This window comes from Acytostelium subglobosum, assembly GCF_000787575.1.
Source record: "Acytostelium subglobosum LB1 DNA, scaffold: scaffold46, whole genome shotgun sequence".
In the NCBI taxonomy this organism is placed as follows: Eukaryota; Evosea; class Eumycetozoa; order Acytosteliales; family Acytosteliaceae; genus Acytostelium; species Acytostelium subglobosum.
The window spans coordinates 1,898-29,677 of NW_012236487.1; the positions used below are offsets into that span (position 1 = coordinate 1,898).

Sequence of the window (27,780 nt, forward strand, 5' to 3'; positions counted from 1 at the left end):
TGTGCTCCGTGGTTAATAGGAATCACATACGGCTAAGGCTCCTCGAATAAATGTCCTCAGTGGCAACAGTGAGTATGGATACACAGTAAATCTTGTCGTCTACCTTGAAGGGTCGATGCTTGGACACCAGTGTCCAATTTAACGTTGAAAAACTATATATATCGAGTTGATTGATTGATTGGTCGATCATATGATTGATGATTGATGGATTGGAGTTGATAGAGATTTGGTCAGCATGGTGGTCTTGGTCCTGGTCCTTGGTGGTCCAATCACATGATTGATCGCGATCCATTCATGAACCTGTTGCTGTGCCAGTCTGCAAGATACTTACGACTTTATTGATTGGACCAAAGATCTCGTCGACTTGACCCAACTTCTGTTTGTTCTCTGTGAACACACGGCAGTTGAACTTTGGAATATCACTATGAGTTAATCTACAAACGATGGTCTCTTCGCTTGGATGTGTGAATGCTCCAAGCTCTATATATCATTTGATTCGATTGTATGTGTCAGTCATTATTATCCTGTGAATGTGATGTGTAGTCGCGGCATCTGTCCTCCTCCAAAGTGTCTATCTTTGTGCTGTGCTGTGTCGTTTGAATGAATGAATGTATGATGATTCCTTACCAATGACAGTATCTGGGATGGCATCTCTGTCACGGGGGGCACCGCCGCCATATCCGCCACGACCACCACCGCCAAAGCTGCCGCCACGGCCTCCGCCAAAGCTGCCACCACGGCCCCCGCCGCGCCCGCCTCTGTCACCGCCTCCAAAGCTACCTCCTCTTCCTCCTCTTCCGTATGATGACATGTCTGTGTGCTTGGTTTAAAATAATGTAAATATAATATAATATATATCTATCTATTACAACAAGCTTTTTAGAGTTGGTGGTGGATGATGGATGATTCTCGCTTTCGACTCACTCATCAAAAGTAATTACTTCGTCTCGTCGTGCTCGTTTGGACTTGTTAACAAAAATTAAAAAATATTCATTCATGTGAGAGTGTGGAAAGCGAGTCCCGCACACTGGTTGATGATTAAGGTCAATCCAAATGGTAACGTTGCTTCACTTGATCAATGATCTGGACTATCTTTGAATGTTTGGATGTGAGTTGAGTACAACTTTTGTTGTTTGTTCAAGAAGTAGTACTTGGTCTATATATATATATCTACAACAATAACTTTGAGATTTTCGCAATTCCAATCAACAACTCTGATCATACTTGAATGGTAACTGATCAATCACAGACTGGAATAATCATTGAACACAAAACCAACCAATAATAATAATAACACTACCAAATATATACCTCAATAATAATAATAATAACATCTCTCTAGTATTGATCAATCAATTCAAATCAATTTCAAAAAAGGACAATTTGGAGTCAATCAAATAACTTGGGTATCTTTGGCAAAGGGTGGGTCGTCTTCACTCACTTTGAATTTATTACTAAAACAGTGAAACAAACCCACCAAACTTATGTTGTGTGTATGGAAGATCTGACTGTGAGTGTGTGGGGGTTTGGAGATGAAGGCATGCTGTGAAGACAAGACATCGCATCCTATCATCCCTCCTCCCTACTCCCTCCCTTCCTCTATTTATTTAATCTAGAATCTCCACTTTATTATCTTTATTTAATTGTATACATAGTTGTAATTATAGAATCTTTATTACTTTACCACCCACCCATTAACATTATAAATAACATCTAAGAAGAATGACTCTCAAGGTTGATTTGTTCACATCATCTGCCACCGGCATGCTGAAGATCAAGAAGGATCAAAGTGCACTTAAGACTCTTTTGGAGGCCAAGGGCATCAAGTACAATGGTATGTTTAGTGTGAATTGGTTGATTGATTGATCTTCATAGATTGATTGAAATTGAATGCATGTTCACTTACAAACGTCATCTCTCTCCTAAATGCACAGAGTACGATGTCGCCTCTGACACTGAGAAGAGATTGTGGATGAAGGAGACAAGTGGAAAGACTGAGTTGCCACAGGTAACTATACTAGTTGGATGATGACCAGTCAGCTTGGGCAGACCCATGTTGTACAACATTATACTAATTCCTCATTCCTCGCCCGCCCCTTACTCACTCACTTTCTCACTTACACTAGTTGTTCGTCAATGACAAGTTTGTTGGCAACTACGACGATCTCCAGGAGCTTGAGGAGGGTGGAATGTTCATGGACCTCTTCAAATAAACAGCACGCGTAGATCTGGATCACTCTCTTATCTCACTGCCATAATCATAACCAAATCAGACTCATCGTTGTCATCATCATTATAATCATCGAAATATCGACGTTGGATTAGCTGATTACATTCTTACTCTTCTGGTTTTATTACATCACTGCTACCCTGCTACTGTTGCGTCGACGGCAGGTAGTTCAGTCCACTCCAATCATTCCCTATTGGAGTGACTTATGGTACATATACTTCAGCTTGTCTTGAACCGGCTTTGGATGATAAATAATAATAATAATTAATGTTGTTGGATGTTGGATGTTTGGATTTTTGATTGATGGATGATGATAACGGATGCTCAATCTGATAGATCCACTGCATCTTCGTCTTCAAAGCTATCATTGTCCTCGTCCAGTGTTGATCCGGATGTCGAGAGGTTGGCATTCCTCATCGTCTGTCCATTATAAATAGGTGATGTTGGTGATGTTGGTGAAGTTGGCGATGTACTACTGCTCTGTACAATGTTGCTATAGTAGTTGGTATTGTTGTTGTTGTTGATACTGCTACTGCTTGTTGAGTTTACTAGTTCACTGATGTTGTTGTTGCTGTGGATTGTTGGCGACCTGGTCTGCTTGGGAGGCGGCTCAAACACTGCTGGCGGACCGCCAAAGATCTTTTCAAAGTTCTGGATCATTGTGGAGATGACCATGTTGCCCAGGGCAATGTCCTCGACGACAATGTCCACCTGCGACACCAAGATGTTTGGACCGACCACCGTGGCCAGATTGGCCGGACCCATCCTATTCTTGCCATTGAGCGATATCTGATTGAGCAGGTGCATAAGCGAGTGCAGCAGGTTGTAGTTGTTCTTGGGCAGCGAGTGCACCAGCTTGGAGATCTTGTTGACACGCTCCTCCACCGACTCGATGTTGCACACGTCGATAAACTCGTTATAGCGGTTGTAGGTGAGCAGTGGCTCGGGCTGCAGCTCGCGCAGGAACAGCTTGACCAGGTTGCACACGACGTGCACGTCGAACGTGTTGGCCAGGTTATACTCCTTGCCCTCGTCTATCAGGCGCTTGTACTCGACCACCTCCTTCTTGGGGCCAGACATTCTGAACAATCCTTCCTCGTCCATCTTGTTGCGAATCACCTGGAAGGCGCATGACACGAACGCAGGTATTGGCGCCTGGTCGCGCGTCACCAGCACGTTGAGGTCCTCGCCAAACACCTTGTTGCGCAGCGCTTCGGGCTTGACCGACGGCGAGAGCATCATGCTCATGCGCACCTTGGACTTCTCCAGCTCGGACTTGCGCTTCTCCACGTACAGTCTGTACTCGTAGACGTCGGGGATCATCTGTGCCAGCCAACGGTAGCCCTTCTGGAAGAAGGTGTGATAGCTGTCGAGGTAGTCGCAGAGCTTCTCCACCGTCTCAAACTCTGAGATGATGTTGGTGTCCTGCAGTTGAGTCCTGGTCTCGAGGCCAATCAACTCAAACTCCTTTCCAAGCTTATCACACTCTTGTTCCTGCTCCGTAATCTTGGTAGGCTTCACATTCTTTGTCTTCTTCAAGTTGCTCAACTCACTCAATGATGCATCATATCCTACACGTGACTTGTCATAGTCTCGCTTGGCCTCCTGTACTCATGTCATTGATTTGGCCGCGTCAGTATATCATGCTCCTCACTCATTCATTCTCGAGATGACTTCAACATACCTGTGCCTGCTTCAACTCTGTCTTGACCATCTTCTTTAGTGGATCGCTGACATCGTTGATTAGTGATGAGTCTAGTTTGGCCTTCAAATCTTCAAAGCCAGCCTGGAACTCTCCAATCTTTGAAAGTATACCCGAGAGAATAACCATGTCTGGATAAGTATCTCTAACATGTACACTATAGTCTATGAAGTTATCCGCAAGTTCTGTACCATCCTGTATGCTCACTATATAGATTGATCGTTGTTAGTATAATGTGTCGAGTCGCCAACATCATTGATTGATTGATTGAATGATCATACCTCCAGTGCTGACGGTCTCCTTCTCAATTGCTTTGGTGAGCTTCCTCAAGTAGAATCTACTCTCTTGTACATGCTAAATATAGTTTGTTAATCAATGTCAGCATGAAGTTGATTGATTGATTGAATGAATGAATGAACGAATGAATGATCATACCTTTTCAAGCTCCTTCATCTCTTCAGGCTCAAGAGTATTCTCCCTGTTGGCAGTCTTCTCCATCACATTCTGTTTGGCAATGGCGAATGATTTCTTTAGTTTCTTCATTTCTTTAGTTCTTTCTTCTTCTGTTTGTTATACAAGTAATAATAAGTATAAGTATAATGAATGATTGAATGATTGAATGAATGAGTGAATGAATGAATGTATGAATGAGATCAAAGAGTTAGATATGAAATGGCCCCAAAACCCCTTGATGTGGTTGTTTTTGGGTTTGTCCCTGGCTGTTTGCGAGCCATGTCGTCTACCTTTTCGTGCACGACTCATCACCCATTTGATTATTTGGGGATTCTATTCATTACCAACTACTCAGTGCCAATGCCAAAGTACAAAGTATACAATAGTTTAGTTTGACCAAGCTTGGTAGGTCTTAGCCTCAAGCTTTATATATTTATATTGATGAGTTGGAAACTATGTGTGATCGATTGATCGATCACTTGCGACATGATCTTAGGGCAAAGAAATCGATAGAGTTGTGACCAAGTAGTGATCGCTCATACTCCATCAATTGGTGAAGGAATCCACTGTTGATATTGATGCGTGGTATATTCTTGGCAACTGTTTCATAACTCTCTCTAAGCGTCAACTTCAATCTCTTCATACCATATGCCACTGCAATCGATGTTGATCTACTGCGTCCCTCGCGACAATGTATCAGTACGCCACATCCTCCGGCTCCATTATCACTACCATTGCCATTGCCATTGCTATTGCTAATGCTGATACCATTGTTGCTGCCACTGATACTGCCAATGTCGGTGCCATCTCCACTGCTATTATTGCTACTTCCAGCATCGCCACTACCACTACCACTGCCACTAATACTGCCACTGTCACTTCCACTACCAATGCCACTGTTACCTCCAGCATGCTGACCATCATTCACACCAATGGATTGACTGAGACCTCTGTCAATGAAGTCAACGGCCTCGTCAAAGTGCAGACTGATGGGTTGATCGATTGAATCGGACACACTGATACGCATGAAGTTGGTGTTCTCACCCAACTCCTTGGGCTGTCCAATCTCTTTGGTGACGTTCAGTATCGATCTGATGTTGTTCTGACTCAGCCACTCTCTGTTGGACAGGCATTTCTTGCCACCAACATACAGCTTGGGCACTGGCATGGGTACGGGCACAGGCAAGGACAAGGGCACAGGTTCTGGCACTGGCACAGGTTGGGTGGTACTGTTGTCACTGGTAGTAGCGACGACAGTAGAGGCACCGACAGTAGTGGCGCCGACAGTCGTGGCGCCGGCGAATGCCAGTGAACCTATTATACCACTCTCTTCATCGAGTTGTTGTTGGCTCTTTAGCGGCAGCGAGGGTGCCAGAGTTGGGTACATGACCACCTGGAAGGAGTTGGACTTGTTCTTTGCCGGTGACAGAGTGAACTTGAGTTGAAACCTCTTTTGATTGAATGCCTTGGCCGCTGGTGAAGCGGTCGCAAGGGCCTTGGCGGCAGCCGACAGAGTACTTGTACCCCTTGCACTTGTCGCAGTAGGTCCATGATGCCGACTCTTAGGTGGCCTACCCCTTGGCCGTTTGGGTGTTGTTGTTGTCCGTTGTGAGGAGTCGGAGGACTCCTCCTTCTTCTTCTTCTTCTTTGGGGTTGTCGTAACCAAGTGTGAAGTGCCAGTGGCTGTAGAAGTGATAGTCTTTGTCTTCTTCTTTGACGTTGTAGTGGAGGTTGTAGTCGATGGCGTTGACGATGATGATGGGGTGACAATGTTCTCCTTCTTGTGCACCGCCAACACTCTTCTTGATGAAGTTGGTGGCAACTTCCAATATGCTCCATCCAATGCAGAGTCGAGTATATTCTTTCGTCGACGATTGTTGTTTACAATTACCCTATTGGATTGCTCTTGATCTACTTTCTCATCAGTTGTAGTTGTCAAAGTAGTAGTAGTTGTTGTTGTTGTCGATGTTGTCGATGTATCATTGTTGTTGATGTCCTGCTCAACAATGTTTGAGTGACCTTGACTTTGATGATGTGACTCAGATCCAAACCGAGCCAATTCCATTAGTTGTTGTCGCAAGTTGATTGCAACATTGTCATCCATCATTGATGATGATGATGATGTGTCATTGTCTTTGTTGCTGTTGATGTCATTGTTGTTGTTATTGGGAACAGCAACATCCTTGATTGGTGTGTTTCCAGTAGAGTTCAATCGAATGAGATTGAATCTCTCAAGTAGTGAGTCTTGTCGTGACATAGGTGATGTCACAGGTTGAGTCGATGGTATCATATCCTCATCTTCATCTTCATCTTCATCTTGGTCTACATCCTCATCTTCCTTCTCTATCTTGTCCACATTCTCTTGTTTAAACTGGACAGGTTGATCATCGACCATTGGTTCATTGTTTGCGAATAGTATATGTACTGATGATGTACCCAACCAAGCGGCATCTGATGTTGTTTGACTGTTGGTTGATGCAACTGATGATGATGACGATGTTAAAGATGATGAGTTTGAACTAGTTGTTGTACTGGTCACTAATGGTGATGTGTAGGTGTTGTCTACTACATCTACATGTACATGTACATCAGTCTCATCGATTGGTCTGTCTACTACTTGTTGCTGTTGACTTTGTTGTTGACTTTGACTTTGTTCCTGCTGTTGCTTTTTCTCCTGCCTCAGTTGCTTTGCTATTTGCCTCTGTTGTTGTAGACTCTTTAGATTATTGATTGATTGTTCATTCAATGGATGTGGCTTCCTCTCTCTCTTTGTTGACATGGTCGCCCAGTAGGGACCATCAAAGTTATCCCATTTATTGTTCATGTTGCTTATTGGCTTATTGATTATTATTATTGTTGGCGACCATTCATTACTTAGATAGGAGAGTTAGTTAGATAGTTATGTAAGTGAATGTGTGGAGTAATTTGCAAAGGTGTGTCCAACAACAGACGCGGCATCCCTCAACGACTGAATTTTTGAATTCAAATCATATTCCTATCTTGGTAATTTTGGTTAACGAAGATAACATTTAATATCTAAATATAAGATGAGTAAATATAAATATATAAATATTATCTTAAGAATAGATAGTAGATATTATCTCAAAGGACATGTCTTTGGGAAATAGGACAAAGAATGAAGTTCATTAGTAATTGATTATGTGTTATGAGTTTTTTTCTGGATCATTCTCATTAATGTTGAAAACCACTCACAACGACAAAGATAAAACTAAAGTCATTCTCTTGTCAGTTCATTCATTCAAACAATACAACAACAAACAATAACAAACAACCCATGAACATTGGTTTGTATTAACAACAACAAGATATTAATAGAACTACATAACAACTTATATGAATAGTTAAATCACATTACATTACATCACATTACATCACATCATTAATAATAATAATACAAAATGGTATGTCATTCAATCACATCACATCACGATTGAGTGATTGATTGATCAATAACTAACATGTACAAACAAACAAACCAAATGATCAATCCAATCAATCAATCAATCATATTGAATTTAGTCAACAGCTAAACTTGATTTCGTTAGAGCTTATGAATTGGAGGTTCAGAAGCAGTGGAATGATTCGAAAGAGTTCGAGGTGGATGCACCAGAGAATGGAGATTCGAATGAGGTCGTGCCAAAGTATATGGCAACATTCCCTTATCCATATATGAACGGTAGATTGCACATTGGACACGTGTTCACCGTCACCAAGGCTGAATTTATGTGTCAGTACCAGCGTCTCAAGGGAAAGCGTGTGCTCTTCCCCTTCTCCTTCCATTGCACTGGCATGCCCATCAAGGTCTGCGCCGACAAGTTGAAGTACGAGATGGAGACCTTTGGATGTCCCCCAGTATTCCCAGTCGATGAGCCAGAGAAGAGTATGTCATTCATTGATTGATTAATTGAATGAATGAATGAATGACGCGAGACTAACACACATGATCACACGAATACACAGAGGTTGAATCAGCTCAGAAGAAGGAGGATCCATTGGCATTCAAATCAAAGAAGTCAAAGGTACAGGCAAAGACAGGAGGCATTGCAAGACAATGGAATATTATGAAGAGTTTGGCTATACCTGATGAGGAGATTCCAAAGTTTGCCGACTCTGCATATTGGTTGAACTACTTCCCACCTCACTGCAAGAATGATTTGCAATCGATTGGAATGGGCATTGATTGGAGACGTTCGTTCATCACCACCGACGTCAACCAGTACTACGACTCGTTCGTGCGCTGGCAGTTCGAGACGTTGAAGGAGCTCGGCAAGGTCAAGTACGGCAAGCGTTACTCAATCTGGTCGCCCACCGACAACCAGCAGTGCTCAGATCACGAGCGTGCCTCGGGCGAGGGCGTGCAGCCACAGAACTACACCTTGATCAAGCTCGAGGTGTTGGAGCCTGTGCCCGCCTGTTTGAAGGCCATCGCCGATAAGGGCAAGAAGATCTACTTGGTGCCAGGCACCTTGCGTCCAGAGACCATGTACGGCCAGACCAACTGTTGGATCCTCCCAACGGGCAAGTATGGCGCCTTCCAGATGAAGAACAACGAGGTCTTTGTCTGCACTGAGCGCTCAGCCAGGAACATGGCCTACCAGGAGCTCACCGAAGTCAACGGCAAGTATGAGTGCTTGGCCGAGTTCACTGGTGCTGAGATCCTCGGCGCCGCTTTGAAGGCCCCGTTGGCCGTCCATCCCAAGGTCTACGTGTTGCCAATGTTGTCGATTGACGAGAACAAGGGCACCGGTGTCGTCACCTCTGTGCCCAGTGACTCGCCGGACGACTACGCAGCATTGCAAGACTTGAAGCAGAAGGAGCCATTGAGAAAGAAGTTCAACTTGGACGACTCGTGGGTCCTCCCATTCGAGGTCGTTCCCATCATCAACATCCCCGACTACTCCACCACGGCCGCCGTCAAGGCCTACCAGGACTTGAACATCAAGTCGCAGAACGATCGCGCTTTGCTCGACCAGGCCAAGGACTTGGTGTACATGCGTGGTTTCAATGAGGGCATCATGATGGTTGGTCAGTACGCTGGCAAGAAGGTTGCCGACGTCAAGAAGCAGATCAAGGACGAGCTCGTCGAGAGTGGACAGGCCTGCAACTACAGCGAGCCAACATCACCAGTCACCTCGCGTTCCGGTGACGAGTGTGTCGTTGCCTTGACCGATCAGTGGTACATCAACTATGGTGAGGAGGACCCCGAGTGGCGCAACCAAGTGATCAAGACTCTCGAGTCGATGGAGCTCTACTCGCCAGAGACCAGGAAGCGTTTCGAAGCCGCCATCAACTGGCTCAACCAGTGGGCATGCTCGCGTTCGTTCGGTCTTGGCACCAGATTGCCATGGGACGAGCAGTTCTTGATCGAGTCGCTCTCAGACTCCACCATCTACATGGCCTTTTACACCATTGCTCACTTGTTGCAGTCGGACTTCAACGGCAAGGTCGTTGGCACTGCTGGTATCCAGGCTGGTCAGCTCACCCGCGCTGTCTGGGACCACATCCTCTTGGACAAGCCATACCCCGAGGGCTGTGGCATCATCAAGGAGACACTCTCCGTGTTGAAGCGCGAGTTCAACTACTGGTACCCATTGGATCTCCGTGTCAGTGGCTTCGACTTGGTCCAGAACCATTTGACCTTCTTCCTCTACAACCACGCAGCCATCTTTGCCGAGAAGATGCAGCCACGCGGCATCCGTACCAACGGATTCGTCTTGCTCAACGGTGAGAAGATGTCAAAGTCGAGCGGCAACTTCCTCACTCTCTTTGACTCTGTGCAGCAGTACTCTGCCGACGGCACTCGTATTGCCTTGGCCGACGCTGGTGATGGACTTGAGGACGCCAACTTTGTCGACAAGACCGCCTTGTCCGCCTTGTTCAAGCTCTACACCCAGCTCCAGTGGGTGCAGGAGATGATCGACGCCAAGGCCAAGTTCTACACCGGTGCCCCCACCCGTTTGCAAGACATCATCTTTGAGTCTGAGATCAACCGTGCCATCGTCAAGGCCGACGAGGCCTACCAGAAGTCTCAGTTCAGAGAGGCGTTGCACACCACCTTCTTCGATATGATCAACGTGCGCGATCACTACAAGATGGTGATGGGTGCCGATGAGAACATGAACCACGACCTCATCTTTAGATACATCGAGACACAAGCCATCCTCCTCTTCCCAATCACCCCGCACTTCTCCCAGAAGGTGTTCAGCATGCTTGGCAAGGGCTCCGTGGCCAAGGCCAGATGGCCAACCGTGTCCAACATCGATCACCTCGCCTTGAGAACCAACGACTACCTTAAGAACACAGTGTACGAGGCCAGAAACAAGATTGGCATGTTCCTCAAGGGCAAGAACAAGGGTGGAAAGACCGATGCCAAGGCTGAGAAGGCCACCATCTACATCACCAAGACGTTCCCCAAGTGGAAGCAGACCGTGTTGATCTACCTCCAGTCCATTTACAACGACGCCACTCGCACCTTCACCAAGGACATCAATGCCATTCTCGAGGATCTCAAGAAGGACCAGGAGCTCAAGCCACAGCTCTCCAACATGATGGCCTACGTCAGAATGCTCCAGGACGACATCAAGATCGAAGGCAAGCAGGCCCTCGACACATCCATGCCATTCGATGAGAAGGACGTCATCCAACAGAACCTCGAGTACGTCACCAGATCACTCGAGTTGGCCACCATTGAGGTCCAAGAGGTTATCGATGTCACCGTCAAGGGTGCTCCAACCCCAGGCAAGCCAACCTACTTGATCCAATAAACAATCAAACTTTGTCCATCCCCAATACTAATTACCGACTTACATTGTCTATTAATATTTTGGAATCCACCAAAGAATACATTGTCACCTACACATCGATGTGCAAGGAGAAAGCAAACAAAACGAGGGACAGGAGGAAGGTAGAATTGAATAAACTATGAACCATGTGCATCATCACTACACGACCCATTGTTGATTCAAACCAACCATGATCCTATATTTAGATGTAGACCCAATCATTCTTCCTATTAAATCAATTGATTGCCCATAATTGATTATGGTTTCTTTCAAATCTTTCCCATATTGGTCTTTTCCCGACCATGGGTCAAGGCCTTGACCCAGACTAGCAATACTAAAGTACCTAAGTATATTGCCAAGTAGTCGCCAGAGTAAATACCAAAGTAGTCGCCAAATAATATTGACGCTCTAGGTGGGAGTTTGATTGATGAAGGCCTTCATCAAGTGCATAATAGAGAATTACAAGGGATATGTACAATAAACACTTGATGAACAAGTTTATTCATTCTAATGAACATAGGCATCAAGGCCAGCAAGCTTCCTTGCTCGGTCGGTGAGGGTCGGAAGTGTTTCCTCTTCGAATTGGAAGTTGACATGGGTCCTCGGTGCCTTGGGGAAGAGCTTGATGTTCTCGGCAGCCCAATGACTGGTCATTCGCTTCTCATAGAAGGCGTTCTGCTTCTTGCCCAAGTCCTCCTTGGTGATCAATGATGCGGGTTGGTATGATGTGTAGATCACCATACGACATTTGCCAGCGGTTGGTGCACAAGCCCAGTGGATTGTACGTGAGTCCCACAGAACTACATCGCCAACATTGCAGCATACCTTTATCTCCTTGCAGTCCTTGAAGTAGTTGAGCTTCCTGGGGTCGTCATTGAACTTGTACCAGTCGCCATGGGAGTTGATGTGCTGCTCGGTGAAGTATTTGTCGTGTTGAAGATGCGACTTCTCGTAGACGATGAGGCCGCCATCGTTCTGTTGGCAGTCCATCAGATTGAGGAATCCTTGAATGCATCGGAAGCCAAACTTCTCGCTTCCCTGATCAAAGTGAGGCCATGGCCTGCCCAGGTCTTGTCCTGGACGCGCCAGGTTGCCTCCATCAAAGCTGACCAAAAGTTCATCAGTGTTGTAGATCTGAGTGAAGATATCGATGATTGGTTGCTCGGACCTAATGTCCCAGACGAATTGATTCTGACCAAATGAGTACTGTTGTAGGATGCCGTGGATGTTACTCGGCCACTTCTCATCAGTCCATGTTGATCGCTTGTTGCGATCGATGCCCGTACCAAAATCCTCGAGCCACTTCCAAAATGCAGACCTATACACCTCACATCTCTCCTCTGGTACAACATTGCGTACTATTGCCCAACCATTATTATAAAGGTCCTTTCTCCATTGTGGCCAATCCTCTCTAAAAGTATTACAAGATTCTTCTAATATTGATTCGGACATTGTATAAATGTTTGATTGTTTGTTCGATTGTTCGATTGATATAGATTGATTGTAAGTATGTATGTGTTATAACTTAGTTTAATAACTTAACTAATTAAACAAGTTGTTGGTGTTCACCTCAACATTCTCTTCACTTTGGATGATCACAATGATGTCTGGTGCAAACCAACACGGAATTTTCAGAGAATGTAATTGGCAAGTTGTGTCTGCTAAGTGATATCGAGAAACAATGAATGAATTTGGATGTAATAAGTATAATTATTCCACAACATAAATGGAATCAGTCATTGACTTAGGATTAATTGTTTATCTTTGGTTGGATTGGGGGTGTTGTTGAATGGAGCTGGGTTCCAATGGTTTCTAGTAATATCACTTGATAGGTATGATTGAGAAGAAAACCATGGTCCAATTACCAATCAAACAACGGGTAATTTGTTGGGAATTTGCTAATTTGTAACGAAGTAAGAGAATCTCTGGGCATACATTGAGTATGATAGCGAAATCTCTAAAGAGTATGTTTAGGTAACTACCTTTCAATAACATTAATCTTCAATGTAATCTATCATCATGTGGACCATATTGTTTATGGGTTGTCTGTTTGATCAAACAAATAAAATGTTACAGCAAATGGAAAATATCAGGAAGATGTACTTCCAGCCAGGTAAATGATTGTCTTTGTTTGTGACCAATCACGAGAATGGAAAGAACATTCTTTGGTATTTTTCCAACCAGGCGCATCAATACATGGTCAATGTCTTCACCTTGGAAGTAAACAAGTCTCCAATTGGTTTCTCGACAAATGAACGCTATTACTCTACATAGGAATTCTTCATAAGATAGGCCATCCAGATCAATCAATAAGTCAACCAATCAATCTTTATTATTCGTCCGCTTGGTCCATTCCTGTTGTTTGATCGATCAGTCAGCCAGTCAGTTAGTTGGTTAGTATGGATGGTTGTTTGATCGTTTGGTTGTTGATCAACACTTACATTATGGTTTACTTTGGTAACGTCTGATTCTGTGGCCACAATCTTTAGATAGTGACTAAGATGATATAGTACATTGTCTGGTTGTTTCTGTTCCTTTATCTTAAAGGCTGGTATATGTACACCGTTCTTGGGATTCATGGCAAAGTTCTTGCTTAGATCATCCACGTGCAATGTGTTCTTGGCAGTGTAATACTGTCCCAACACCTTGTGACTCCAAATAATATCCAACGCCTTGACCTGATGTTTGATCTTTGTTCTCTCCTTGCCTGACAATGCTCTATATGTTGTTACGCTAAACATCAATGTTTGATCCAAAACTATTTACTCGCTCAAATGGTCAGTACACATGTCACCATTCATTCAATCAATCAATCATTCATCATAACATACCAAAGCCAATCTTGAAGTTTGGGTTGGTCAGCATTCCAAGCTCTGTCAACTTGATCTCTATCCATTTCCAGCTCGTCTGTTGATTGATTGATTGATTGAGTGATTGAATGAATGAGTGAGTGGACTTGACACGTCATGTCCTGGACACCTGGACCAACATACCTGTGACCAAATAGCAATATCATAATGCTCATATGATGCTGTAAGGAACTCCTCAAGGTATGGCCTCTTCATGTTGGCAACATCTTGATCCTTGAAGTCGAGTAATGTGTGATCGAGATCAAGTACCAACAACTTCTTGTTGGCACGTGGTGCGTTGATGATGGCAATCTCTGCCTTTTCTCTGATCTTGACCAGCTTGCTCTTGTTCTCCTCGAGATGAGACAACTCGTCCGAGTCGGGAATGTAGTCAAACTCCAGATCGTTAAAGACGTTGTCGGCGTCGGATGGGGGTGGCGCCTGGATGATCTGGGCCTCTGGTGTGCCCATCATAATGATACTGTGATTGGGTGGTATGTTCAGACTGCCAATCACGGTCTCATCGGGAGGCAGCAAACCCTTTGACAGGCCCAATATCTTTTGTCTCTTTGTCAACACATTGGTCAATGTCTCCAACTGTCTCTTCAAGTCCAATATAGTATTTGTCTTTTCTATCGATACCTTAAACTCCTTTCCACTCCATTTAGCTCTAATATTTATAATCTCTGCTGCTGCTGCTGGTGCTTCAACTACTAATGTTGTATTTGTATTTGTATTTGTATTTGTAGTAGATGTAGTTGTAGTAGTATGTATTGATGAATCTATGTCCTTCTCCTTATGTTGATCAGCAATAGGAGTATCAACAGTCACCGCCGTGCCTGTTGTAGATGATTCAGTCCTTTCAGAATCAATCATATTATATTATTATTATATCTTTAATGTTATATATTTATATATATTAATGTTCTTGTATCTATATCTATATAATATATATATTAGAATGTTTATTAATTAATACACTCTTTCAAACAAGTTTAATTATAACTCCTTCACTTTCATTCATTCATTCATTAATCATCATCTAAACAAACACAACCCCAATTCATTCAAACACATCATCTCATCTTTAGAGAGAGGTAGAGGCAGTCAGATGATGCTCTTGAGGATGATGGGGTAAGTTGAGTTACTGCTTGTTTGGATGAGGGCAACACACACACACACACACTCACACACACAAAGTATAGATACTCACAATCATTCTTACCTCAACCTACTTATGATAAGAAGCCCCCACCATTGCCATTCTAACACGAAGAATGAGCACACGAATGTTACGGTGGGGTGATTCATAGAGGTCCAACAAACTTTGCGCGCACAATCTCACGCATTCACTCACTCTCACCACTCATTCACTCTCACTCTCTCACTTCACCTCTGTATTGTTATAACTACAACTACAACCAATTATTATTACTATCTACTTTATTACTACAAAACAAACATACAAATATAAACGACAATGGGATCAGCATTCGGAAAGCTCTTTGCATCATTCTTTGGAAAGAAGGATATGAGAATCTTGATGGTCGGTTTGGATGCCGCCGGAAAGACTACAATCCTTTACAAGCTCAAGCTGGGCGAGATCGTAACCACTATCCCAACGATTGGATTCAACGTCGAGACCGTCGAGTTTAGAAACATCAGCTTCACCGTGTGGGACGTCGGTGGACAGGACAAGATCCGTCCATTGTGGAGACATTACTTCCAGAACACACAAGGTCTGATCTTTGTCGTCGACTCCAACGACAGAGAGCGCACTCAAGAGGCCTGCGACGAGCTGCAAAAGATGCTCAACGAGGACGAGCTGCGCGACGCCGTCCTGCTGGTCTTCTGCAACAAGCAGGATTTGCCCAATGCCATGAGCGTTGCCGAGGTCACCGACAAGCTCAACCTACACTCACTCCGTCAGCGCAAGTGGTACATCCAGTCCACATGTGCCACCTCTGGCGATGGTCTCTACGAAGGACTTGACTGGTTGTCAAACACCCTCACCAAGCAATAAGATAGCTGCACTACTCTCATTACTTTGCTCTTTCCTCTCAAGTCTTCTTCTGCTTCTTCATCTTATTCCTACTTATTCAAGTCCACTGTGCTCTCTCTCAAGAGTGTACTACTTACTAACCATCACCTACTCCTCCAACGTCCAATTCAAGAGGAATGTACTACCAATCGATCAATACAAATGATCAATAACAAGGACGTCCCCCGATCTCAATCAATCATTCAATCATTCAATCAATCATCATATTCATTGATAATGTTTGTTTATTTGTTATATTTATATGGTATTATGGTTACCAATACCATCCAACCATTTAAGGGGCCACAAGGTTCACTCACTCATTGCCCCTTCATCGATCAACATCAATCACGCAACACTGTTTGCTTCTGATCATTCTTTGCAAAGTTTAGGGGTTTGTTGACAAAATTCAATTTTGGTGACTTTTTGCAAAGAGTCATTCATTCATTCATTCATCATCAAAGTGAAGTGAACTCATTCATTCATTTCATTCATCATACATTATATTTGTATTTATATATATATATCTATATCTCAAAGTAATAATAGTATATATCAGCAACAATAGTAATAACCATAACAATTAAATAAGAAATGGATTATAATATAATAAAGAATTATCTTTATTCGAATCCACCAAGCGATAGAGAAAAGATACCATCGTATTATATGCAGTTGAAGAATATTTTGGCTATATTGCATACGGATGATGATGATACTGCTGTGACACCAGAGGTCAAGTCAAACAATCAGGCAATCTCAGAGACGATCGAGGCCAAGATGAAGTATGTCGAGCAGAACTTCTCAGAGATGCTGCAGTTTGCAGGTGGTGACGGTCCGTCCTCGCCCAACCATCAGTCAACTGCCACTGGCGCGCAGTCCACGACGACCACCACCACGACCACTACAACAGAGACACAGCCCACTCAACATCATGACAATGCCTATGCCTACGTCAAGACAGCGATGATCCCCGTCGGCCTTGCTGGCCTTCCCCTCACTGAGAAGAAAAGGGTAAGAATCTGCGGATGGATAGATGGACGCGACACACCCATCACATCGCATCCTAATGACTCACTCGCTCACTCACTCACTCAATCAATCAATCAATCAATCATATGACAGAGCCATCTCCATCATCATCACAAGAGCTACGGCCCTCCAGAGATCCCACCCGAGGAGATCTTGTTCGACCCAAAGGTCGATCATCTGGGCGGCGGAGCATATGGCAAGGTGTACCGAGCTACGTGTCGCAGTAAGAAGGTCGCCGTCAAGGTGCCAAAGAAACAGACACTGAGCGAATCAGAGCTCAAGTCGTTCAAGCATGAGGTTGAGATTTGGAAGCAGATCTATCATCCCAACGTTGTAATGTGCATGGGTGCCTGCACCAAGCCAGGCAAGATCATGATTGTCTCTGAGCTAATGCAGTCTGACCTCGAGAAGATCATCCATTCAGACTCACCTCCACCCCTGTACCAGCGTATCAAGATGGCCTACGATGCTGTAAGTAGTAGATCATCATTGATTGATTGATTGATTGAGTGGATGATGGTGTCACATGACTAACCAATCCATCATGTCTACAGGCTCTTGGAATGAACTGGCTGCACGGCATTTGTAATATTCTTCACAGAGACTTAAAGCTAGCCAATCTAATGGTATGGAATAACATGTTCATTGATAGATTGATTGATTGCGACACATTCTCACTCACTCAATCAATCAATCTAGATTGGCAAGGACAATACAGTAAAGATCACAGACTTTGGATTCTCCCAGGTGCTCAAGTCGGGCACGACAACGACTGATCAACGTGGACCAAAGGGAACAGCACTGTACATGGCACCAGAGGTGATGCAGAAGAAGGAGTTCAATGAGAAGGCCGATGTCTACAGCTTTGGTCTCATCCTCTATGAGTTGGCCACATGCGAGGAACTATTCCCAGAGTACACAGAGATACAACCATTCTCAAATGTAATACTGATCACTCAACCAATCAATCTATCGATCATTCAATCACTCACTCACTCGTTCATACTCGCGTAGGCCATTTGCAACCAGAGACTTAGACCAACGATTCCAGCTGACTTGCCCAAGTCATTGGCGGCATTGATGCAGAGATGTTGGGATCACGACCCATCACTACGTCCATCCTTCTCAGAGGTATCGTCCAAGATGAATGAAGTGCTGATCGATATTGCAATCTCTGGCAATCCCAATGCAGCGGCATTTTGGAAGAACTCATTCGGCACACCCGATGATGTCAAGTGGGCAGAGTTTGCCATGAAGTTATCCAAGGCCACCAATGTAGATATCCGTGACATTGATATACTATCCAACCTCTTTGGTAAGTCCCATCCTATTCTGTGCTGTTCTTTCCTGTCAATCAATCAAACTAATCACTCAATCAATCTTAGTGCTATCACCAACTAATGAGGATACAAGCAGTGGAGTGGTCAACATTGAACGATTCGAGTTGATGACCAAATGGTTCGGACCATTCTATAGCAATGGAGTGGGCGCAGCGATACTGCAAGAGATGATGGCATTGCTGAAGAAGCTATGGTTCCACTTTGACATATCGCGCGATGTCTCTGAGCGTCGCTTGCGAGGACGTGCCGAGAACACGTTCTTGATTCGTCTGAGCCTCAACGACCCGGTCAACACGCCACTCACCATCTCCAAGATCAAGAACTCCAAGCCAACACACAAGAGAGTGGCGCGTGAGGATGAGCCGCCCTCTGCCGAGTACCCGCTGGGCTGCAAGTTCAGAGTGCCCATCGATGGCCAGGACATATGCTTCAGCAGTGTCATTGCCATTGTCGACAAGCTAAAGTCAATCAACAACCTTGGCAGTGAATGTCCACACAATGAGATCAAGATACCATACGTCAATGACTAACGATAGTCCAACTAATGAGATCAAGCAATGATGTCAAGCTCATGCCATGCAATGCAATGCAATGAAATGCTCTGGTCCCTGAGTCAGCATTGCCATGTTTGCTTGTTTGCAAATGAATGATTCATCATTCACAGACGTCTGTGCCTCTACCCTACCCCTGCCCTGCCCTACCCTCTACCCTACCATACCCTACAATCACGATTAATTAAAGGTCATAGTATCGTTGTCGGAAAATCACCTTACTTGCACAACAACTCCGACCAACAACAACAACAACAACATCCAAATCGGATAGTCAATGGTGAGAGTGAGTGAAGTGTGTGGTCCTTCGTTCGATTCATTGATGCCACGATTGATGCCTTGATCAGCGCAACGACGTAATACTGGTCGACTTTGAGGATACCACCATCTAAAGCAAGACGAGAATAAAAACTCCCATTGTTTCTGATAACCAGGAAGTAGCAGGTCATGTGATGAATACTCACACAACATAGACTCGTCTTTGATCGATGCAAAGAAAACGACCCCTCCCTTTTTCAGTTATTACTCACACCAAAGTGGTGTTTGCAAAGGATACAAGGCCCACGCTGATTGATTGACATAGTTAGGGGGTGGGTGGTTAGGGGGTTGGTCTACCTTTGTACCACTCACGAACAAAGGTCTTGATCTCAGTTTAGTCAGGTGGTCCACGACACGCACTCAATCTATTATCTATTTATTAAAGTCGTTGTGTTCTACGTCAATCACAACGATCTCATTCATTCATTCAAATATACTTCACCATCTATCCATTATCTATAATCAAACAATATATATATATTACAAGTATGAATCAATCAATGTTGCCACCCAACTCGGCATACCCTTGGGACTTGATGTCCTTGTTGACATCTCTCACATCGATGATGGCAATGACCATCGCTGTCTTGTCAATCTTATTGGCACTATTCATATACGCTGCCTACAAGGCACTGATCCGTTTCCCATGGCTTAGACCATTTACACCTGGCCAAGGCGATCCACTCACAGAGTGGGGAATCAAATACGAAGAGGTCGAGTTCAAAGCTTTCGATACTGATCACCTGATCCGAGGCTGGTGGGTACCTGCCGCACATGACAATGGTATGTTGATCAATCAATCAATCATTCTTGGAACCATTCCACTCACTAACCCATTCAATCAATCAATCAATGATAGACTTGAAGATATCAATCATCGCTCTTCATGGATCTGGAAGAGATAAGCATAACTACTTCCAACATATTAGACACTTCCACGAGATTGGATTGAATTCATTGATCTTTGATTGCCGTGAGAGTCTATGTGATAAGGACCAGACTGGAAAGGGACTGGGCTACTCATTCAGAGAGCACAAGGATGTCCGTGCAGCCATCCACTACGTCAAGAACACTCACACCACTCAATCAAAGAAGTTGATCGTCACTGGCATTTCAATGGGCGCCGCAAGCGTCGTAGTCGCATGCTCCAAGGATCGCGAGCTGATTGATGGCGTCATTGCCGAGGCTTGCTACAGTCATCCCAAGGACGCCTGGCAACACAACATCGAGAGGAACCTCAAGGAGGGTGTCAAGGCCTTTGCCTCAATCTCTGCCCTCTCCAAGGTCCTGCCAACATCAATCCCAAAGTGGCTCATGGATGCTATCCTCTCGACCACTATGTCAGTGATATTGCGCTCCGAGCACAACCTACACGAGTCTGATGTGCCAGTGCACCACATTGCCAACATCAGTCCAAAGCCTGTGATGCTCATCCACAACACCAGGGACAATGTTGTTCCCTATCGCAATTCACTGGCCTTGATTGAGGCTGCTCGCGAGCCAAAGGAACTTTGGACCATCGACAACGGACAGCCACTCCACGTCACTGCCATCGAGAACGACTTGACCAACGAGTACATCGAACGTCTAAATAAGTTTATCGAGAGCATTTAATAAACGTTAGAGATATATATAGATTATACGCCAAACTAAAGTGTGTGTTTCCATGTATTTCCATGTGTTTCCACTCTGCTTCCACCCTGTTTCCGTGTGTTTCCGCTGTTACCACCTCTGGCGCAATCACCTGAATTGGAGCTCCACTCACTGTGGAGAAGGTTGAGCTGCTGCTGCCTTCTTTCTGGTTGGTGGAACATAGCTTGCTAGAGGTAGTTCATCTATCTTGCTGGCTAGAATGAAGTCATTCTCAGACAGACCATTGAGTGCATGTGTGTACAACTCCACCTCAACATTCCAATACGACTCTATCATTCAGTGAGTATCAACGTTGTCAGTAAGTTAAAGGTTACTCACTCATCTTCAATCTCATCTCATTACACTTACTAATTGACACATCTGGATGATGACCTTCCTCCTCGGCCACTGTTGTAATCTCATTGATGAACTCAACACCCTTGGGGAATGGCATTCTCCACCTCCTATATATCTTGTTTGGTTCTGACTCTATCAACTTCCACTCTTTGTTCAACTGTGTCAACATGTCTTTGGCCTGCTCAAGTGTTTGTCTATGTACATCTCCTCCCTCACTAATGAGTGACATGTGCTCATATGTCAGTTGGACATACGCCATTGTACGATTCCCGACGATGATGAACATACCATGGCTTGCACTTCTGTTTACTAAGAGAGCAATACTGTTGTTGTAATGACATTATGTTATTGGTTGAAGCAAACAATGAATGATAATGTTGTTGATTGAATGATGTTGATGTTGCTGTTGAAGTTGCTATTCTCAATGTCTTTGCTGATGCATTAGCCCAACAATATCTTGTAGTGATTGTCAACATTAATACTATCAACAACAGTATTTGTATAACTCTACCTGACATCAGATCAATATATAACAACTGTTATGTTCACATTATCTCGTTCATCTCTTTATCTAATTCATTCATTCATTCATTCATTCCAAAACTAAACTAATCTAAATGCGATTGACCAGGATCGTTGGTTCACTTCACTCCACGTATGTTGAACAGATGCCAACAATCAAAGTGACCACCTCACATATCAATAACATGTTCAAAGAGATAAGGGTTCTCCAACAACAAACAACTCGAATAGACACGTGTTCCAAGATCACCAGTGGTTGTCTTCTCCCTTTTTTCTTCCAGGCATCCAAGTTTCAAAGGTGATCACACCCCTCACTTTCAAGAAAATAAAAATAAACAAAAACACAACAATTAATAAATAAAGGGCAGATGGTCCAAATCATCCTGATGAGGCAAGCACTCTCAACCAATTGAATTGACCAGACAGACAGTCATTCAAACACACTCTATATCTTTATTATTATTATCTTTATTTGTGTAAGTTTGATTGATTATAGCTTTCACAACATCAACAACAGATTTGTTTGACAAGATATCAGAAAGACAGACAGAGAGACACACACAATATCTTCACCTTCCTTTCACAAGTACGTCAGACTTCAAAACCCCTCAACACACTCATTCATTCAACTTGCAAATCCACATTAATCATCATTGTTGTTGTTGTTGTTGTTTTGTTGTTTATTGGAAGTTGGACAACTACTACTACACCTACCTGCTATTACTATTTTGCAAACACAGATATACTAATTATCATAATACCTTTTGAATAGATACTTAATATATATATATACATATAGAACATAATGGCAGCGAACGCTAACGCCAACAACTTGGAGAACCTATGGGCTCAATGTGAGAAGCCCTTCCAAGACCTCTTCACTCAACTGAAGAGTGGTCTTACAAATGATCGTTATATGAAGATCTATACGTATGGTCATCATTCATTCAATCAATCAATCAATCAATCAATCAAATCAATCATACTAACTATTAAATAATCCAACAAATACAGTCAGGTATACAACTATTGTTCATCACAGAATGACGGTGTGTTGAAGGAGTTCTATCCAAAGATCCTGTCTTTGCTTAACGGCAAGGCAACAGAGATCATTGAGGGTGGCACTCATCTCTCAGAGGATGAGTTGTTGCTCTTCTTTAGAAACAAGTGGAATGATTGGAAGTTCTCCACCAGAGTGCTTAAGAGTTGGTTGGAACCAGTCGTAAGTTATCATCATTGTCCGCATTGATTGATTGAATGATTGAATGAATGGATATTAACAAATACATAATACAACAAATAATAATAATAATAATATAGAACAAGATACATCAGAGTGATAATAGCAACAAGAGCACAAACATTGGCAACTCTCAGAACCCACCACAGTCAAAGATCTTGCAGGATGGTCTCACGGCTTGGAAGCAAGCAGCCTTTGATAAGATGCACAACAGACTCACTGGTTCGTTGCTGAGGATTGTGAAGAATGACAGAGAGGACAGAGACTCTTCAAATCTCCAAGTACTCTCAGATACACTTGAGTGTTATGGTATGTGTTTATCCCTTTGTCCGCATACTCATACTCATACTCATACTAATAATAATACTATTCACATCAATATAGTTCAATTGGGCTCTGATAAGAACAAGTTGGATGTTTACCAAGCCAACTTTGAGACCAAGTTCCTACAAGAGACTGAAGCCTTCTACAAGGTTGAGTCCTTGGATCATGTCGCCAAGAATGGTATCCCAGCCTACATGAGACACATTGCAAAGCGTGTGGAGGAGGAGAGATCGAGAGTGTTGAAGTTCATGCCAATCTCCACGTTGGACAAACTCGACCCATTGCTCAACAAGACTCTGATCATCGACTACAAGGAGGAGTTTGCCAACAAGTTCCTCGACTTGCTGCTCGAGAACAAGGAGGACGAGCTGGCAATGATGTACAACCTCTTGCTGCGTGTCGACCATCTCGAGACACTCAGGATCAAGCTCCAGGAGTTCATCAAGTCCGAGGGACTCAAGGAGATTGAGAAGGACCTCAAGGAGGCCCAGGAGAAGCCCCAGGTGCTCGTCAAGATCCTGCTCGAGGTGTACAACCGCTTCAACAAGCTGATCAAGACGGCGTTCAACAACGACCCCAAGTTCCTCTCGGCCATGGACCAGTCTTTCTCGGTGGTCATCAACAGCAACCCCGCCTCGTACGACCAGAAGAAGAAGGAGTCCAACATCCCAGTCGTGTTGGCCAAGTTCTGTGATCAGATCCTCAAGAAGGGTCCATACCACATCAGTGACGAAGCCGAGCTGGAGAACAAGCTGTCAGAGGCTGTCTGTCTGTTCAAGTACCTCCCAGACAAGGATATCTTCATGCTGAACTACCAGAAGTTCTTGTCCAAGCGTCTCGTCGAGGATCTCTCGGCCAGTGAGGATGCTGAGGCCTCAATGATCAACAAGCTCAAGACCCATCAAGGTTTCGATTACTGCACCAAGCTGACAAGAATGATTAACGATATGAGACTGTGCAAGGATATCAACTCCAACTTCCAGAACTACCTCAATGAGGCAAACCTTACTCTTCCATGTATGTTATGATGTGCATGTGATGATGTGATGTGGATGAACAACAGATTACTAACAAACAAACAAACAAACAAAATAGATACGTTCAACTTCTACGTGTTGACTGGTGGATCATGGTCATTGACGAACAAGACCTCCTCAACACCTTTCAAGCCTCCAACAGAGATGCTTCCAAGTTTAACATATTTCGAGAAGTTCTACAAGAACAGCTACAAGGGTAGAGTGCTCAACTTCCTCTACGATTTCTCCAGAGCAGAGGTCGACTCACGTCAAGTCAGAGGCAAGATTTACAAACTCTCAGTAAGTTCCAATCATTCAATCAATCAATCAATCAATGTGATCATTAACTAACTTTGTACTCTACATTACAACAGACAACTGCATACCAGATGGCCATTTTGTTGATGCTCAACACCACTGATAAGGTCACTAGATTCCAGGTCTTGGACACAATCGGACTTGATGAGATGAACGTTCGTCTGCCACTGCTATCGTTGATCAAGTCTGGAATCATTGACACTGATGTTGCCGACCACAAGGAGTGGAACAACGAGACGACATTCTCAATCAACACCAAGTTCACATCAAAGAAGATGAAGGTCAACTGCAACATCCCCGTGCAGATCGGTGACACAAAGACCAGCGAGGGCCAGCAGACCGTGTCCAACACCGAGATTGAGAAGGAGCGTTACTTCAAGCTTCAGGCGGCCATCGTGCGTATCATGAAGTCCAAGAAGGTGATGAACCACAACGAGCTCGTCGTCGAGACCACCAACCAGATGACCAAGTGGTTCTCGCCAAAGATCCCCACCATCAAGAAGGCAATCGAATATCTTATCGAGCAGGAGTACATTAGAAGAACTTCTGACGATAACCAAAGCCAGAGGAAGTATGAATACATTGCATAGTCAGTCAAGTCAAGCCAACAATCACAACAATCAATCCAATCCAATCAAATCAATCAAACTCATCTTGCAATCCTTGCGATTCTCCTCTTCACGACTCTCTCTCTTCCCCAACTTGGCAATACAAACAACAATATCAACAACAATACTATCTTGTATTAACATTACCAGACATTTCCAAATCAGGCTTTCTCTTTGCGATCACATTAAACAAAACAACATCCAGTTGACCATTTAGTTTGCATAAGACTTGGTTTGGTTTATGACTTGTATTTGTTTGAGTTTCAAGGTTACCTCCTCGATCAATCAATGTTCCATGGGAGGATTCCAATATTGATTTATTGATTGATTAATTGATCTTGTTGTGTAGTAGTTTATATCTTTAGTTTTATAAGTGTTGTGGATTGATGTTGCCAACTTAATTTGCTAATCACCACTGAAGTAGACGACCAACAACTCAAAGCCTGCTTTCTTCTTGCAGCCCAATCATTGATTCACAACAGCAAATATTGTGTCTCGTTAATAGAAATGACTGTCATAATCGTAAAAACGATCATTTTTGCCTACATGTTCCAAACGTTGATGAAAAGTATTATGGGACAAAAATGAATACAAAATTTTTTTATTTGTTGATAAACATATCAAAATATCTACTACTATCTTCTGATCCACTATTATCATCAAATAAATTATCTCCACTGTCATCAGGTCCAAAGGTGAATTCTGAAAAGATATCGTCTTCATTTGTTATATCACCTCCAAAAATACTGGGCGATGTATCACCTTGTGTGCCTTCCACAATGTTAGCACAGACCGCGTGGATTCCAACTATTAAGAAAATAGTTATTAATAAAATGATAATAATCTTCATTGTTATTATATTCAATATGATAGTTAATTACTTATTTAATTAATTTGTTATTTGATTTTGATTCAGAACTAATTTATTCACACATATATATATATATATTTTTGTTTAAAGGTAGTCTTCCCAACAATTAAGTCTTCATTTCAATCTTAAGTAATCCTAATAATAAATGAATATTCATCACATAAGATATGATAATTGGAGTGATAATTAAGTGTTAGTGTGTTGTGTGTGTTTGAGATCGATGACCTCATTGCCAAAGTGGGAATTGATTAATTAATTAATCCTTGTAAAATCCAAAACACTTAGATTCAATCGATTATTGGTTGGTTGTCCAAAATCAAACAATTAAATATTAATATTTTTCTTTAATTGAGATAAGTCTACATTTAGGAAAATAGTTTTACGCCTGATTCAGCAACTATCGTGGACTTGTCAAAGAATATGCTGAGTATGCAGCCCAGCAACACCATGGTGACATTAATGTCACTTTGATCATCGTGCTGACTGACAACATCTCCTCCTCCTCCCCACTCCATGTCAGGTCCGTCAATCATTCCAATGTCACATTATCGATAATGTGGATAGGTCATCCTTTGATGCAATTATCATGCTGGGACTCAAATTTCCCTGCTGTGGCTGTTGTTGTTGTTGTTGTCTCACTGTTTGACAACTCTCCATCATTCACTCTCACTGCATTGCAAACTGCCACACAAGTCAGCAACATGGTCAATGCTATCAATAGTCTCTAGTTCATTGTACAACTATATATTATTTGTTTATTAACTTGTACTTCAAGATGTTAAATTAAGTGATGATGATAATTTTATGATCTGTATCTCTTTTTTACATCATCGTAAATGTTTTCTGGAGCATTAAAGTAATTCATTCTTACTCGCAAGTTTTGGCAAAGTGAGTTAGCGCAATAATGGTATCCACCGCCCGGTTCGCAATTGGACACGCAGGTGCCATGAGCATAATTAGAGTAGGTGCCCATATTGGGATCGTTAACAGCAGTGCAGTTGTTTACAAGTGTGCACCGTTGTTTGACAAAAGCTTTATACTCTTGATTGGCGAGAAGTTGAGAACATTCCTCTACTTTGATATCTTGTTGTTTGCAAACTTTTTCGCATTCTTCCTGAGGAGTTTGTTTAACAGAGAGAACAAGTCCAACTAAAAGTAGTAATAAAAATAATCTTGACATTAATTATTAATTGATGGATGGTACAAATAACTCTGAGATTCAAACCAAATAGATACTTTATATACTAATTTGGATTATAATCTTACAAATGATATGGAGTTAAATTGGTATTGTGGATACAGATAATGAATTCTATTTTTTGTAAATAGATTGACCTACTCGATGTAAATCAGGACGAGGATGTCGACGATTCTCTCATTTTTTAATTAATAAAATCATTCACTTATCCCAGGCAATCCAGATCTTTGGATTAATTCAAACTTACAATTTAGTTGGTCATTATTACACTCAGAAGGAAAAGTGTTCTTCCCTGCCTCTAGATCAATACTGTCCAAATATCTATGTATTCCCCACTCTCTTTCTCCACCCCTCACCACACTTCCCCCTGGTGAA

The 27,780-nt window shown here is 43.0% G+C and overlaps 12 protein-coding genes across 12 annotated transcripts; 7 read left to right on the forward strand and 5 right to left on the reverse strand.

The window, feature by feature from the left end:
• Nucleotides 1–1,722: 1,722 nt before the first annotated feature.
• On the forward strand, nt 1,723–2,213 carry SAMD00019534_125200 (hypothetical protein; the record flags this gene model as incomplete). Its single annotated transcript, XM_012892244.1, has 3 exons — nt 1,723–1,834; nt 1,935–2,008; nt 2,127–2,213. The coding sequence occupies 3 exons, from the start codon at nt 1,723–1,725 to the stop codon at nt 2,211–2,213; spliced, it is 273 nt and encodes a 90-aa protein (XP_012747698.1).
• A 356-nt stretch (nt 2,214–2,569) lies between these two features.
• On the reverse strand, nt 2,570–4,496 carry SAMD00019534_125210 (hypothetical protein; the record flags this gene model as incomplete). Its single annotated transcript, XM_012892245.1, has 4 exons — nt 2,570–3,835; nt 3,915–4,138; nt 4,214–4,286; nt 4,368–4,496. Coding segments are annotated over 4 exons (1,692 nt in total), but the record flags the coding sequence as incomplete, so codon positions are not given.
• Nucleotides 4,497–4,931: 435 nt separating this feature from the next.
• On the reverse strand, nt 4,932–7,164 carry SAMD00019534_125220 (hypothetical protein; the record flags this gene model as incomplete). Its single annotated transcript, XM_012892246.1, has 2 exons — nt 4,932–4,951; nt 5,031–7,164. 2 exons carry the CDS (start codon nt 7,162–7,164, stop codon nt 4,932–4,934), a joined length of 2,154 nt encoding a protein of 717 aa, XP_012747700.1.
• A 761-nt stretch (nt 7,165–7,925) lies between these two features.
• Nucleotides 7,926–8,306, forward strand: SAMD00019534_125230 (hypothetical protein; the record flags this gene model as incomplete). Its single annotated transcript, XM_012892247.1, has 1 exon — nt 7,926–8,306. A coding segment is annotated over one exon (381 nt), but the record flags the coding sequence as incomplete, so codon positions are not given.
• Nucleotides 8,307–8,383: 77 nt separating this feature from the next.
• On the forward strand, nt 8,384–11,164 carry SAMD00019534_125240 (hypothetical protein; the record flags this gene model as incomplete). The annotated part of the gene is made up of 1 exon (XM_012892248.1): nt 8,384–11,164. A coding segment is annotated over one exon (2,781 nt), but the record flags the coding sequence as incomplete, so codon positions are not given.
• A 537-nt stretch (nt 11,165–11,701) lies between these two features.
• SAMD00019534_125250 (hypothetical protein) lies at nt 11,702–12,676 on the reverse strand (the record flags this gene model as incomplete). Its single annotated transcript, XM_012892249.1, has 1 exon — nt 11,702–12,676. A coding segment is annotated over one exon (975 nt), but the record flags the coding sequence as incomplete, so codon positions are not given.
• Nucleotides 12,677–13,500: 824 nt separating this feature from the next.
• On the reverse strand, nt 13,501–14,919 carry SAMD00019534_125260 (hypothetical protein; the record flags this gene model as incomplete). Its single annotated transcript, XM_012892250.1, has 4 exons — nt 13,501–13,946; nt 14,020–14,095; nt 14,182–14,705; nt 14,748–14,919. Coding segments are annotated over 4 exons (1,218 nt in total), but the record flags the coding sequence as incomplete, so codon positions are not given.
• A 592-nt stretch (nt 14,920–15,511) lies between these two features.
• SAMD00019534_125270 (hypothetical protein) lies at nt 15,512–16,054 on the forward strand (the record flags this gene model as incomplete). Its single annotated transcript, XM_012892251.1, has 1 exon — nt 15,512–16,054. A coding segment is annotated over one exon (543 nt), but the record flags the coding sequence as incomplete, so codon positions are not given.
• Nucleotides 16,055–16,747: 693 nt separating this feature from the next.
• SAMD00019534_125280 (hypothetical protein) lies at nt 16,748–18,980 on the forward strand (the record flags this gene model as incomplete). The annotated part of the gene is made up of 6 exons (XM_012892252.1): nt 16,748–17,092; nt 17,204–17,581; nt 17,665–17,736; nt 17,810–18,052; nt 18,125–18,425; nt 18,496–18,980. 6 exons carry the CDS (start codon nt 16,748–16,750, stop codon nt 18,978–18,980), a joined length of 1,824 nt encoding a protein of 607 aa, XP_012747706.1.
• Nucleotides 18,981–19,819: 839 nt separating this feature from the next.
• SAMD00019534_125290 (hypothetical protein) lies at nt 19,820–20,933 on the forward strand (the record flags this gene model as incomplete). Its single annotated transcript, XM_012892253.1, has 2 exons — nt 19,820–20,102; nt 20,179–20,933. 2 exons carry the CDS (start codon nt 19,820–19,822, stop codon nt 20,931–20,933), a joined length of 1,038 nt encoding a protein of 345 aa, XP_012747707.1.
• Nucleotides 20,934–21,080: 147 nt separating this feature from the next.
• Nucleotides 21,081–21,649, reverse strand: SAMD00019534_125300 (hypothetical protein; the record flags this gene model as incomplete). Its single annotated transcript, XM_012892254.1, has 3 exons — nt 21,081–21,241; nt 21,321–21,523; nt 21,597–21,649. 3 exons carry the CDS (start codon nt 21,647–21,649, stop codon nt 21,081–21,083), a joined length of 417 nt encoding a protein of 138 aa, XP_012747708.1.
• Nucleotides 21,650–22,659: 1,010 nt separating this feature from the next.
• Nucleotides 22,660–25,318, forward strand: SAMD00019534_125310 (hypothetical protein; the record flags this gene model as incomplete). The annotated part of the gene is made up of 6 exons (XM_012892255.1): nt 22,660–22,760; nt 22,845–23,052; nt 23,151–23,379; nt 23,455–24,411; nt 24,490–24,710; nt 24,785–25,318. Coding segments are annotated over 6 exons (2,250 nt in total), but the record flags the coding sequence as incomplete, so codon positions are not given.
• Between the last annotated feature and the right edge of the window lie 2,462 nt (nt 25,319–27,780).